Source organism: Lycium ferocissimum, unplaced genomic scaffold (assembly GCF_029784015.1).
Source record: "Lycium ferocissimum isolate CSIRO_LF1 unplaced genomic scaffold, AGI_CSIRO_Lferr_CH_V1 ctg7448, whole genome shotgun sequence".
Taxonomy (NCBI): Eukaryota; Viridiplantae; Streptophyta; class Magnoliopsida; order Solanales; family Solanaceae; genus Lycium; species Lycium ferocissimum.
Window position 1 is genome coordinate 1 of NW_026726787.1, and position 13,390 is coordinate 13,390.

Here is a 13,390-nt window from a genome sequence, read left to right on the forward strand (position 1 = left end):
TTATACCGATTCTTCCTGAGTATTAATATCAGCCCTTAGTTGAGAGGTCAGTTAGAGTTCGTGTTTCTTGCTCCATTTTTTTTTTCTTCTGAATAGAAAAACGCCTTCATTTTTTTTTGTCTATGCTCTGATTCAACTATCATTTTATGACAGTGTACACTTGTTACAATGGAATTCTTCAAGAAAGATAACTTCGTTAAAATCACATTATGTTTCGTTAAAATCACATTATGTTACCTTGTAATTTTCTCAGGTTTGTTTTACGAATTCCTTTGAGGTTGTTTTTACATTTTAATTTGTTTCATTCTAGATTTTAGCGTAAGTTTTAACCACTTGAAAAATAGTTGTATGTTCAATACAATTTGATCGACTCCAACAGATTACTGATATATCATCCCGGTAACACAATCCCTGCTCAGTGTTGAAGTTTACTAAAACAGTTGGTGTTTACGTGATTGGTTGCATATAAATATTTTTTCAGATGGACAACAAAACTTTTTATTTTGTTAATACATCACAGACACATACTTTTCTTTTTTGATCTACTTGAAATGTATTTTGCAGGGTTTCGAGCCTATGCAGTTAACTATGACTACAGTTTCACTCAAGAGGTATACTAAAGCTATATACATATACTTTATACTTAATTTGGCCTCGAACTAAAAATATTGATATTAGAAATATACTATATGTTTTTGGTGACATTGTTTAGCAAGCAGATCCTCGAAGCCTCTATATGGGGGAGGAATAGTTAGAACCCAGAATTCAGTGAAGGGTTGAAAGGCTGGTCACTAATTGGAGATGCAAACTCGAGACAAAAACATCAAAACAAGGCAACCATTTTATTGTTGCTTTTAATAGGACCAAAAGTTCTGATAGTGTTTCCCAGAAGCTTCACTTGGAAAAGGACAAACACTACGCTATTTCTGGTATTTAATTTACACCTGGTTTTACTTTATAATCCTATATAACATGCTCTATCTTAATGTTAACGTACATCTCAATAATTCTCATTGTTCCCCTTCCTACTTGCTCTTCAATATGTGATACCAACATTATTACTACTACTTTTTGTGAAAAAGGTCGTTTAGTTTTTTCTTTATTTGGGAATGTTTCAAAAAGGTCGTTGTGTTTTTTTTTTTTTAGCTTGGTTTCAGGTGGGCCATTGAAAAGTTGATGTAGCGGCGAAAAAAATAAGAACACTTACAGGTTTAGAACTTTTGGGATGGGTTATTGGAGAAGCTGGATGTTGGTCTATGCTCAAGGGTGGCATGACGGTGAATGTTTCAGGCCCCGCTGATCTATATTTTGAGGTTGGTAAATTGAATATATAATAGTTGAAATAAACATGGGACGGTAGAATTACCTTTTAGGCTAATACTACACTGCATTCGAATTTCCTGTGGAAATCATTAGATGACATATATAGGTTTGTTTTACTATTTATTCAATGAGTTTATTGTTATTATTGTAAGATGTGCTTAATCGTGGCTGTCTTTGTTGTTTCGCAGAGAAACGATACATCTGTAGATTTACTGGTGGACAGCGTAAGCATACAACCAATTAGTCAAGAAGAATGGAAATCCCACCACGATCAAAGCATCGACAAGGTTAATATATACTTTTCACTTTATAAACATATAGATTTGTTCAATTCATGTGACAATTCAAAGAATTAAAAAAGAAAATGAACAGGTACGGAAGAGCAAGGTAAAGTTTCAAGCAATTGACCCCCAGGGCCAGCCGTTAGCAAACGCAACCATTTTCATGAATCAAAAGTTGTCAGCATTTCCTATTGGCAACGGAATGAGTCCTCGCATCCTTAATAATCCAGCTTACCGAGACTGGCACAATTCCAGGTTTAAATGGACCGTTTTTGAGAACGAACTGAAATGGCACATTAATGAAGCAACCCCCGGCAATGAAGATTACTCTCTAGCAGATGCCATGCATAAATTTGCCAAGAAAAATGACATGGTAGTTCGAGGACACACCATTATCTGGGAATACGGTAAAAACCGGATCTTTGTTTAGCCGGTGAGACCGGGAACCAAGAAAAGGAAGAAGACAAGCACGAGCATCCAGACCGGGGGAACTGCATCGGTAGCGCTTGATCAGAAGAAGTCGGAGGAAAACCGTAAGGTCCGATTTATCGGGGCAAGCTTATCGGTTAGACCAAGTTCAACAAGGCCGAGCCGATCGTGGCCATTGGTCCGGTTATACATGGCCGAGTTGATCGTGGCCGTTAGTCCGGTTTATGCATGGAGGAGTTGATCGTGGCCGTTGGTCCGGCTCATGCGCATGGTTGGGTTTCTTCCGTTAGTCCGCTTCCTCATGTCCATTCGATCGGCCGTTGGTCCGGTTAATCAGTTGTTCGATCGCCACGTGTGAAGATCGTTCTGTCACACATTCGGGTCGTACGGGTGTTAGACCGTACGACCCAACCTTATCCATATTAGGGCTTCCTTTATTCTAAAAGGGCTTGGTATGTATGAAAGGCCCATGAGGCAAAACTATAAATAGGGGACTTTCCCTACTTTTAGGGGTTGGTTTTTTAGATCCAAAACATTGTATTTAATATATATTAAAGCTCTCTCTCTCTCTCTCTTTCATTCTCTCTGATTTTGGTCCGGATTATAGTATTAAATCCATTGTTTCACATTATTCGCTATTGTATTGAAATATATATAGATAACTTAGCTCAAATCCACAATATTAACACATTCGTCCAAATCATTAGCATACAGATTTACATATATTTAAGTCATTTATAAGTGAATCTACATATACATTCTTCATTAACCAAAATAGATTAAAGTATCCACATATCCTATACCTCATTTAAAAATTCAACTTATTACCTAATTTCGGGGTAAACAGTTTGGCGCCCACCGTGGGGCTAGGATAATAGTGGTCTTTGATCTCGGTTTCTACTTGCTCACTCAAAAGATTTTTCAGTTCTTTTGTTCGTCTCTGTGAAAACGGACCAAATGGCAAACAGTGGACAATCTGGTCATATCAACAACGAGATTGTGGCCGAAAATGAGAACAGTGGGCTGCGGGGATTACCAGTGGATCCCGTTGACCCAAATTCTGTCGATTCGAGGGAGGGCCTCAACCGACAAAACACCGTGAACCAGGAGAACGCCGCCCGACCGGCTACCGATCCTTTAAATACTCTCGGTTCGTCACTTTGTCCGGGCACAAGGCCGAAAGTGCCAAATACCCCGGATGATATTAACTTACGTCTTATTTTTGAAATGTTGCGCAGAAAAAAAGAGCGCCTATTGCCGAACAAGGAGTCGCAATAGCCCAGTTGCAGAGCAAAAATGATGAAACGGCTCCGGAGAAGACTAAGGGTGTCGCCGAACCCAGAAGGGAAGAAGCTCGGATGGTCGAGAGCAATGGGTCCGGGGCTGGTTCGTCCACCGAAGTATTGAGAATGCTCGAAACATTGGCAAAGCGGGTAGACTCAACCGAGAAGAGGGTGGAGACCTATAACTCTCGGGTGGACCAGATCCCGGGGGCTCCGCCCATTCTGAAAGGACCGGATTCGAAGAGGTACATTCAGAGGCCTTTTCCTCCGAGTGCGGCTCCTAAGTTGATCCCAAAGAGGTTCAAAATGCCGGATATCCAGAAATATGATGGTACAACGGATCCTCAGGAACACGTGACTTCATACACTTGTGCCATAAAAGGCAACGATGTCGAAGAAGACGAAATTGAATCCGTATTGTTGAAAAAGTTCGGGGAAACGTTGTCAAAAGGAGCATTGACTTGGTATGACCATACGCCTCCGAGCATTCAATCACTTCTTTCGAAATGCTCGCGGATGCGTTCATAAAAGCTCATGCCGGTGCCAAAAAGGTACAGGCCTGTAAGGCGTATATTTTCCGGATATCCCAAAGGGATGCCGAGTTATTGCGTGAATTTGTCAACCGTTTCCGAAGGGAACGGATGGAACTCCCTCCGGTTTCGGAGGAATGGGCTGGACAAGCTTTTACCAAAGGACTCAATCCTCGGAGTTCGACGTCCTCGTTCAAACTGAAGGAAAATTTGCTGGAATACGAGGCTGTGACCTGGGCAGACGTTCACAACAGATACGAATCAAAGATTCGGGTAGAGGATGACCAGCTCGAACTTCCCTCGGGTCCTGTAAACATGAACAAAGGCTCTGAGAGATCGAGGAAGAATTATGACCCGGAGACACGGCCATCGAGGAAAGATATCGGCCATACTCTCATTCGAGAGAAACCAAGCTTCGGGTCGGAAAAGTCGAGGATCGGTCCGGTCAATTCTCCACTCGGGGGAGATAGAAGAACCGAGCGGCCATCGAATAGCCGAGGGTTGTCGTTTAGGAGTGATGCGGAAGCTCGGCAACCAACGAGAGACCGCCAAGGATATCGGAATATAACTTTAGCGTCAATACCTCGGATCTCGTCTCGGCCGTAGGTCGCATCCGAAGCAAGGTGGCGAGACCATTGAGGTCGGATCCCGGCCGGCGGGACCCGAACATGATATGTGAATACCATGGAACCCATGGTCACGGGCGAAGACCGTCGCCAATTAAGAGAAGAGGTGGCCCGTTTACTTAAAAATGGTCACCTTCGTGAATTTCTGAGTGAGCGGGCCAAAAGCCACTACAAGGAAAGGAGTCAAACAAACGGATTGAAGGCAGAACCTCAGCATATAATCAACATGATAATCGGGGGTACAGATGCTCCTAGAGGGCCGGTGATGAAGCGGACCAAGGTATCCATTGTTCGTGAAAAGCGCAGCCGGGATTTCGTACCCGAGGGTTCCATCACCTTCAGCAACGAGGACGCGGAAGACATCATTCAACCGCATAATGATGCGTTGGTAATTTCTATTCTTGTTTTTAAGTCACAAATTAAACGTATTTTAATTGACCCAGGTAGCTCGGCCAACATTATCCGGTGGAGAGTGGTTGAACGACTAAGGCTACTCGACCGGATCGTGCTTGGTGCCGGGTGCTCAGCGGGTTCAATATGGCGAGCGAAACCACGAAGGGAGAGATTTCTTTGCCGGTCAACATTGACGGCACTATCCAGCAAACGGTGTTCTATGTAATTGAAGGGGATATGAAATACAATGCATTCTTTGGGTAGACCATGGATACATAGCATGAGAGCCGTGCCATCGACGTTACATCAGCTGCTGAAATTCCCGACACCGGAGGGAGTAAAAACCATCCGGGGAGAACAACCTGCTGCAAGAGAGATGTTCGCAGTTGAGGAAGCATCACCCCTTCTCAAAAACCCGGACCAAAAGGAAGAATCAACCGGGGGCAAGGATTCCAAATAGCAACTACCGTGCACGGGTCTAACAACGGAGCAGAAGAAATTGGACCCGGGGCACGAAGAGGATGACTTCGGCATACCCAGATCATTTGTCTTGCCGGATGACTCAGATGCGACAAAATCTACAGTAGAGGAGTTGGAGGAGGTCACCTTGTTTGATCATCTACCAGGTAGAAAGGTGTACCTAGGCACGGGGTTAACCTCGGAGCTCAGGAACAAATATATTAAATTCCTTCAATCTAACGCCGATTGTTTCGCATGGTCGCATATAGATATGACAGGTATACCGCCAGAAGTAACAACTCACAAACTCAGCCTCGACGGGAGATTTCCCCCCGTGAAGCAGAAACGGAGGCCTATGGCAGAATCGAAGCACGCCTTCGTGAAGGATGAGGTAACGAAGCTTTTAAAAATAGGCTCTATTCGGGAAGTAAAATACCCGGATTGGCTGGCTAACGTAGTGGTGGTGCCGAAAAAAGGTAATAAATTTCGAATGTGTGTTGATTATAAGGACCTAAACAAAGCATGCCCGAAGGATTCATTTTCGATGCCCCACATCGATAGAATGATCGATGCGACGGCTGGGCATGAGATGTTAAGTTTTCTCGATGCTTACTCCGGGTATAACCAAATCCGGATGCACCCGGAGGATCAAGAGAAAACATCGTTTATTACCCGATATGGGACTTATTGCTACAATGTCATGCCTTTCGGATTAAAAAATGCCGGTGCAACTTACCAACGCCTAGTTAACGGAATGTTCGAAGAACAAATAGGGAAAACAATGGAAGTTTATATTGATGACATGGTTGTTAAGTCCCTGGAAATAGAGGACCATTTAAAACATTTGCAGGAAACCTTTGACGTGCTTCGAAGATATAACATGAAGCTCAACCCGGAGAAATGTGCTTTCGGTGTCCGGTCGGGCAAGTTCCTCGGTTTCATGGTGTCAAACCGGGGAATCGAGATTAACCCGGATAAGATCAAAGCAATCGAGGATATCGAGGTGGTGAATAACGTTAAGGGAGTGCAGAGGCTTACCGGAAGGATAGTAACACTAAGTCGGTTCATATCAAGATCTTCGGACAAGAGTCACCGTTTCTTCTCCTTACTAAGGAAGAAGAACGACTTCACTTGGACACCGGAGTGCCAAAGAGCCTTACAAGAATTAAAAGAGTACTTGTCCAGCCCACCTTTGTTGCACACACCGAAAGCGGACGAGCAACTTTTTCTTTACCTTGCCGTGTCCGAAGTAGCGGTAAGTGGAGTTTTGGTCCGAGAAGAGTCAGGTACGCAATTCCCCATTTATTATGTGAGTAGAACTTTGGGGGATGCGGAGACCCGTTATCCCCACCTTGAAAAATTGGCATTAGCACTGGTAAGCGCTTCTAGAAAGCTCAAACCTTATTTTCAATGCCACCCGATATGTGTGGTGACCACTTATCCATTAAAGAACGTCTTGCATAAATCGGAATTATCGGGTAGACTAACTAAATGGGCTGTAGAGATAAGCGGATATGACATTGAATATAAGCCTCGGACGACCATCAAGTCCCAAATCTTAGCCGACTTTGTGGCAGACTTCACCCCGGCCATGATCCCCGAGGTTGAGAAAGAACTCCTGTTAACCTCGGGGAAAGGGTCGGGTATTTGGTCACTACATACGGACGGGGCCTCGAACCTTAAGGGTTCCGGGTTAGGAATCATTCTTAGAACCCCCGCCGGAGATGCGATTCGGCAATCCATTAGAACTATTAAATTAACTAACAATGAAGCCGAGTATGAGGCTATGATTGCAGGATTGGAATTAGCTCGGAGTATGGGGGCCGAAGTAATTGAAGCAAAATGCGACTCTCTCCTGGTTGTTAACCAGGTGAATGGCGTCTTCGAAGTCAAGGACGAACGGATGCAAAGGTATCTGGAAAAGATCCAGGTGATACTTCACCGGTTTAAAGAATGGACCATGCAGCACGTACCGAGGGAGCAGAACAGTGAGGCCGATGCGTTGGCCAATTTGGGATCTTCAATCGAAGGGGAAGAAATTAATCCCGGGACTGTGGTGCACTTGATGAATTCGGTGATAGAGAACGGGCATGCTGAAATAAACACGATGGGTTTAACTTGGGATTGGCGCAACAAATACATCGACTACTTGCAAGATGGAAAGCTCCCGAGTGACCCAAAAGAATCACGGTCGCTAAGGACAAAAGCAGCACGGTTCTGTCTGGTGGATGGCCAGTTATATCGACGGTCTTTCTTCGGTCCTTTGGCCAAATGTTTAGGCCCCGGAGAAACGGAGTACGTGATGAGAGAAGTACACGAGAGGACTTGCGGTAATCACTCCGGTGCTGAAGCCTTAGTCCGGAAGATTATCAGAGCCGGTTATTATTGGAACCGGATGGAGGAAGATTCGAAGAATTTTGTCCGGAAATGCGACGGATGTCAAAGACATGCCCCGATGATTCATCAGCCCGGAGAGCTGTTGCACTCGGTGATATCACCCTGGCCCTTCATGAAGTGGGGGATGGACATTGTTGGTCCGTTGCCATGGGCACCAGGTAAGGCCCGTTTTATTTTGTTTATGACTGACTATTTCTCAAAATGGGTTGAAGCGCAGGCCTTCGAAAAGATAAGAGAAAAGGAAGTTATTGACTTCATATGGGACCACATTATTTGCCGATTCGGCATTCCGGCCGAAATAACTTGTGACAACGGTCCCCAGTTCGTTGGTGGTAAAGTCAATGATTTCCTCGAAGGGTTGAAGATCAAGAAAATTGTATCAACTCCGTATCACCCGTGTGCTAACGGACAAGCGGAATCTACGAACAAAACAATAATTCAGAATTTGAGGAAAAGACTTGAAACATCGAAACATCCTTTGGAGGGAAATACTACCGGAGGTACTGTGGGCCTACAGAACCACATCAAAAATGAGTACGGGAGAAACACCTTTCTCGTTGGTCTACGAGGCCGAAGCCCTCATTCCCGTAGAAGTCGGAGAACCAAGTCTCCGATTCAGTTACACCACCGAGGGATCAAACGAGGAGGCCATGGCCGTAAAACTCGATCTCACGGATGAACTACGCGAAAACGCGTTGGTCCGTATTGCAGCCCAGAAATAGAGGATGGAAAGGTACTATAACCGGAGGGCTAATTTTTGACATTTCCAAATTGGGGACTTGGTACTTCGAAAAGTTACCTTGAACACCAAGAATCCCAACGAGGAAAATTGGGCCCAACCGGGAAGGGCCGTACAAGATAACCGAGATAACGGGCAAAGGGTCTATCGGTGGAATCCATGGACGGGCAACGGTTGCGCAACAAGCGGAATGTGGCTCATTTGAAGAAATACTATTGTTAAGGTATGGACTCTTTTTGTTTATTTTCTAACCTTTTCTTTTTGCAGGAAGTCGAGTGCCCGGTATGGTTAGTTGCTAGGTCTGAAAACACGTGTTGCACTCTTTTCCTTAGTACGGTTTTGTCCCAAATGGGTTTTCCGACAAGGTTTTTAATGAGGCAACAAGTACAACGTGTTACTAGAAGGGAACGAGGATAAATACCCGGATACTCGGGGCAACACCCTACGAGTGGGGGCTTGATAGTGCTTACCCGACTTCGCAGTTCGAATAAGCACTAGGGGGCTACGGTACCCACATCTCGGTTTACTCCGATTAGTTAGAAACGGAAGAGTTCAACAACGAAACACCGGGACCTCATGTACCGGACCTCCGATTTTAGATTCCGATGTAAGGACCAAACGATCAAAAACGAATCGTGTCCACTTAATATTTGCTACGGCAGAACCAAAGCTGGACCTTCTGTATTAGGTTTTGATGTAAGGACCAAACGATCAGAACGAATCGTGTCCACCTAGAATTTGCTACGGCAAAAAACAGAAGGAAACGGATAAAGCCCTCATATGATGTACAAATACTTGGAGTTTATTGAAAAATCAAATTATTACATTTCGGATATGTCTTCCTAGTAAAGCACATTGCCCCGAAAATCGGGCACCATTTTATCCGTATACCCGACTCCGGGCATTACAGTCGAAATACGACAAAGGCAACAAGGTCATAGTGAACCGAGCCAAAATCTTAACACCCCTGAATGGGGACCGCTACACTAGGAATTGGTAAAGCAGAGATTCAGGTGCCCGAACCTAATCTAAGATAAGCAAAAAGCCAAAGAATATCGGCCCTAAAAATGCCTAACGTGAGTCGGAGACGTCCGAATTCACAAAGCATAAATAAGTCCCGCGGGCAAACCACTCTATCCAACTCCCGGACAAAATATACCGGATGGAATTAAAAACCAATGTATAACGAACAGTTCGAAAAAGTGGCTCCGATGTTTCTGCTTATCCTCGGAACGGACCGACGGTTCGGGCAAGAATCATAACAAACATTCAAGCAAAAAGAATAATCAACAGGAAAGATGCGTTTTTTATATATGCAAATTTTTTACACTTGAAATTTGGTAAAGTTCAAAAAATAAAAGTGCAAAAAGCAAAACGAAGGGTAATACAAGCCCTGGCCTATCCGGTATGGTGGAACCGAATGTTCGGACCTTTGTCCACTCAGAGTCTTCGGGGTCGGAATCAAGGGCTCTTTTTGCTTCTTTTTCGATCCTTCTAGCCTCGAGAATGAGGGCCGGGAGTTCAGTAAAGCCACGCCCGGCTTCCTCGAGAGTGATCCTCCGAGACCTCCATCGTTCATGCTCTACTGCAACCGTGGAGTAAGCCTCGGCAGCTTCCACACTTCTCAGGGCTTCTGCCAAATCAGCCTCAGCCCGGGCCAGCCTAGCCATTAACTCACCCCTCTCTTCATCGAGGATTCTCTGATTTTGAGTGGCCGACTCAAGCTCAGCTTTGAGAAGATCATTAGCCTCGACCGTCTCCTCGAGTGTGGTTCTTAGCTCATCACATATTCGGGCCCTGTCCTCAGCTTTTTGCTCGAATACCCTCATTCTCTCTTCATACTTGGCACTCTCGGATTCAAGCCGTCGGTGCCTCTCGGCCATGTTCACGGCATCAGATTTGACCGAGTCAAGCTCCCCTCGGAGTTGGGAAATGATGGTTTCGAGCTCGCTAAGTTTGGAAGAAAATCGAGCGTTATCTTGACTGAGATCGATTTTCTCCTCCTCCAGTAGCCGGTTCCTCTCCACAATCCCGGCTAGCTCGCCCTTTAATCGAAGGTTCTCAGCCTTCGTTGCATCAAGCTCGGGCTGAAGGTTGGTGAGGGCCACTGCTCGGCTCAGTTCATCCTCCTTTACTTGCAAGAGGTGCTGGAACTTCTCCGTTTCCCGACCTTGGGCATCCAGCTGGCCTCTAAGGTCATCTACCTCTTGTTGGGCATGGATAAAGGCTTCATTAACAAGCACCACACTCTGCAAAAGAAACGGAGAAGTTAGACGAGAAACTAAAATTCACATCAAATTATGCGAGGACATGCTGATAAGCTTACCCGATTGCCCGCATGCATGCCTTTGTTAATTAGGCACTGCCAGGGGACTCCGGCCATCTTCCTCTTGTCCGAGTCCAAAAAAAGGGGCCTTAAATAGCTCGCTATTCCCACTGGACAAGACAGGAAGCTGCAGTCCTCGGGAACGGTAACCACAGCCGATCTGGTCCTTCTAGGTTCCACACTTGGAGTTGGGAAGGTGCGCACTAGGCTCTCCCGTGCTCCATTTTCAGTGGACCGACTATTTGCCCTCGTGGCTCAAGGGATTAGAAGATGTCTAAAACCCGCAGCTTCCCCGGTTGCACGAGGTGTATCCAAAAACATGTCATCGAGTTTGTCCGACCTCGAAGTAGTAGAAGAGGCCGGGACAGTTCCAGCAGCCTCAGTAGGAGTAGATGCTTCGAATCCGGCAACTGGTTCTTCAGTGGGCAGTGGGCCGGTATCCGCTGGGGCCTCAGATCCGGGAGTCGACTCAGCTCTTGGTCCGGCCTCAACAGTCGAACCAGGCCCGGATCTTCTCGATCTTTGTAGGGGAATCTCCTCAGAAGCGGCATCACCTGAAATATCAATGAATTTAATGGACCTTAGAGGTGTTGGGTAAAGTATTTCTTCCCCACCTGTTAGCGGAGCCGGAACGGGAGGTCTCTCTTCCGTTGAAGGAGGTGGAACGGTAGCTTCCTCCTCCGGGACTGACTCGAAGGATGGGGCCACGCCGACCCGGCGAATAATCAAATCGGGCTCTTCTTCATCTCTTAGAGTCCGGACGACGCTCCTGGCCCTTTTCCTCGGTTTCTCCCCTTTGTCCGAGGGCTTCCTTCGTTTTTTGGCTGCAGCGATGATACGGGATGACCCGGCTGAATCGAACGCTGGTGCCGGCACAGCTTGCTCAGCTGCTGCCCCCGGTCTGGGATTCACCGAGCCCTTCGGTAAGCCTAAAATACCGAAGAGATTATGGAAAGAAGAAGGGGCAAAAGATAGAATATAACGTAACTCAAAGGTAGTGTTACCATGATTTTGGGCAACCCATCGGCCACGCGACAGGATTCCCCATGTCAGCTCTTCGTGGGTGTGTTGGTCGAGGAGCGCTTCAACCCACTCGTTCATACGTGGAACGGCCGGAGGTATCCATGCCACGGCTGGTGAAAAGAAAAGGGGAAGTGTAAATACAAAGGGTTAAATGAAAGAATCCAAGAGTAAATTAATAAAGATGGAACCGAGAAACTTACGGTTATCATTCCATTTCTCCGGGAAGGGCATATACTCCTCCGGGATAATGTCCGCGGTCCTCACCCGGACAAAGCGCTCTAACCAACCCCGGTCTCTGTCTTCGTCCATTTTGGAGAAGATCGGATTCCGGCCTCGCTTGGCGAGCTTTATTACACCTCCCCGGAATCGCCTCGGGGAATACAAGCGGATCAAATGGGTCAGCGTGAATTCCTTTTTGGCGTTGTTAGCCAACAGCCGGAGGCAGGCTACGGTCCTCCAGATTATCGGACCAATTTGAGCGAGGGTTACATTGTAGGTCCGGCACATCTCCAGTATGACCGGATCAATTGGGGGATCGAGCTTGAGCGTGAAAGGATAGGTATAAATGTACAAGAATCCTTCCCTGTGGTCGGTGATTGATTCATCAGGGCCGGGGGCGAACACCTGCACCGGACGGTTATCCCATCCACAGTCGGACCGAACCAGATCAAGTTTGTCCTCGGTGACGGACGAGGGATACCGCCTTACATCGTACCCTCTGTCCGCAACCAAGGAAGGCTTCTCGGCTTCGAATTCTTTATTATAGTTGGGCTTGGACGGCACTATGTCTAAAGCCGTAGGCTCGGCTACGTTTTTTCCCTTCGGTTGAGTTACCGGTTCCGCTCCTTGAGAAGAAACCGAGGGAACGTCCTGGGAGGTGGTCTCGGTGTTGGCAGACATTCGGAATAGACGGAAAAGAAGGTTGAAAATTTGGTAAGAAGGTAAGAAAAGGGAAACAGCAAGTGAAAGAAGTGAATGTTGCAAAATGAAGGAATGAAGTAGCGCCTTCAATCAAAGAGCAGCGCTTGAGTAAAAACGAGTTTCTTGCAAACAGATTCAAGCAACGAATATGGGTATTGAAATGGTTGAATCAACGATGGAAATGAAGATAAGGAACTGAGGGTGAAGAAGTAGAAGTGAAGTAGTAAAAATGAAGAAGTAAAAATGAAGAATGAAGGACGTTGAAGGCCTTATATAGGCATGGGTCTGGGGCGGTTACAAGTCCCGACCAACCGGGGGATGCCACGTGTCCCATAATTAATGAGACATGATGTGAAAGGACGTGCGTAACGGCGGTTACAGAAATTTACCGCTCGGGGCGTGACGCGTGGCAAATGGCAGAAGGTTGTGACGAAACTGTTCCCGCCAAAATGAAAGGATAAGAACGAGCCTATGGAACCACCGGTTTCGTGACTCATCCACTTCCCGTTACTCCGGCAAAGCTTCGGTCCGAAAAGTGTGGGGACTATCTGTATACGGTAAAAATCGGATCTTTGTTTAGCCGGTGAGACCGGGAACCAAGAAAAGGAAGAAGACAAGCACGTGCATCCAGACCGGGGGAACTGCATCGGTAGCGCTTGA

The 13,390-nt window shown here is 46.1% G+C and overlaps 1 protein-coding gene across 1 annotated transcript; it reads left to right on the forward strand.

The window, feature by feature from the left end:
* Positions 1-1,021: 1,021 nt before the first annotated feature.
* On the forward strand, positions 1,022-8,752 carry LOC132045642 (uncharacterized). Its single transcript, XM_059436222.1, has 5 exons — positions 1,022-1,313; positions 1,512-1,610; positions 1,696-2,028; positions 3,272-3,780; positions 8,728-8,752. Exons 1-5 carry the CDS (start codon positions 1,257-1,259, stop codon positions 8,750-8,752), a joined length of 1,023 nt encoding a protein of 340 aa, XP_059292205.1. The 5' UTR covers positions 1,022-1,256.
* The last annotated feature ends 4,638 nt before the right edge of the window (positions 8,753-13,390 follow it).

What these genes read in the sequence shown, in the direction of transcription:
- LOC132045642 (XM_059436222.1), top strand. Translation starts at nt 1,257, where the DNA reads ATGCTCAAGGGTGGCATGACGGTGAATGTTTCAGGCCCCGCTGATCTA. An exon ending in ACGGTAAAAACCGGATCTTT is followed by an intron (nt 2,029 to 3,271) that starts GTTTAGCCGGTG and finishes AATGTTGCGCAG; the next exon opens with AAAAAAAGAGCGCCTATTGC. An exon ending in TCAAAAGGAGCATTGACTTG is followed by an intron (nt 3,781 to 8,727) that starts GTATGACCATAC and finishes TTCTTTTTGCAG; the next exon opens with GAAGTCGAGTGCCCGGTATG.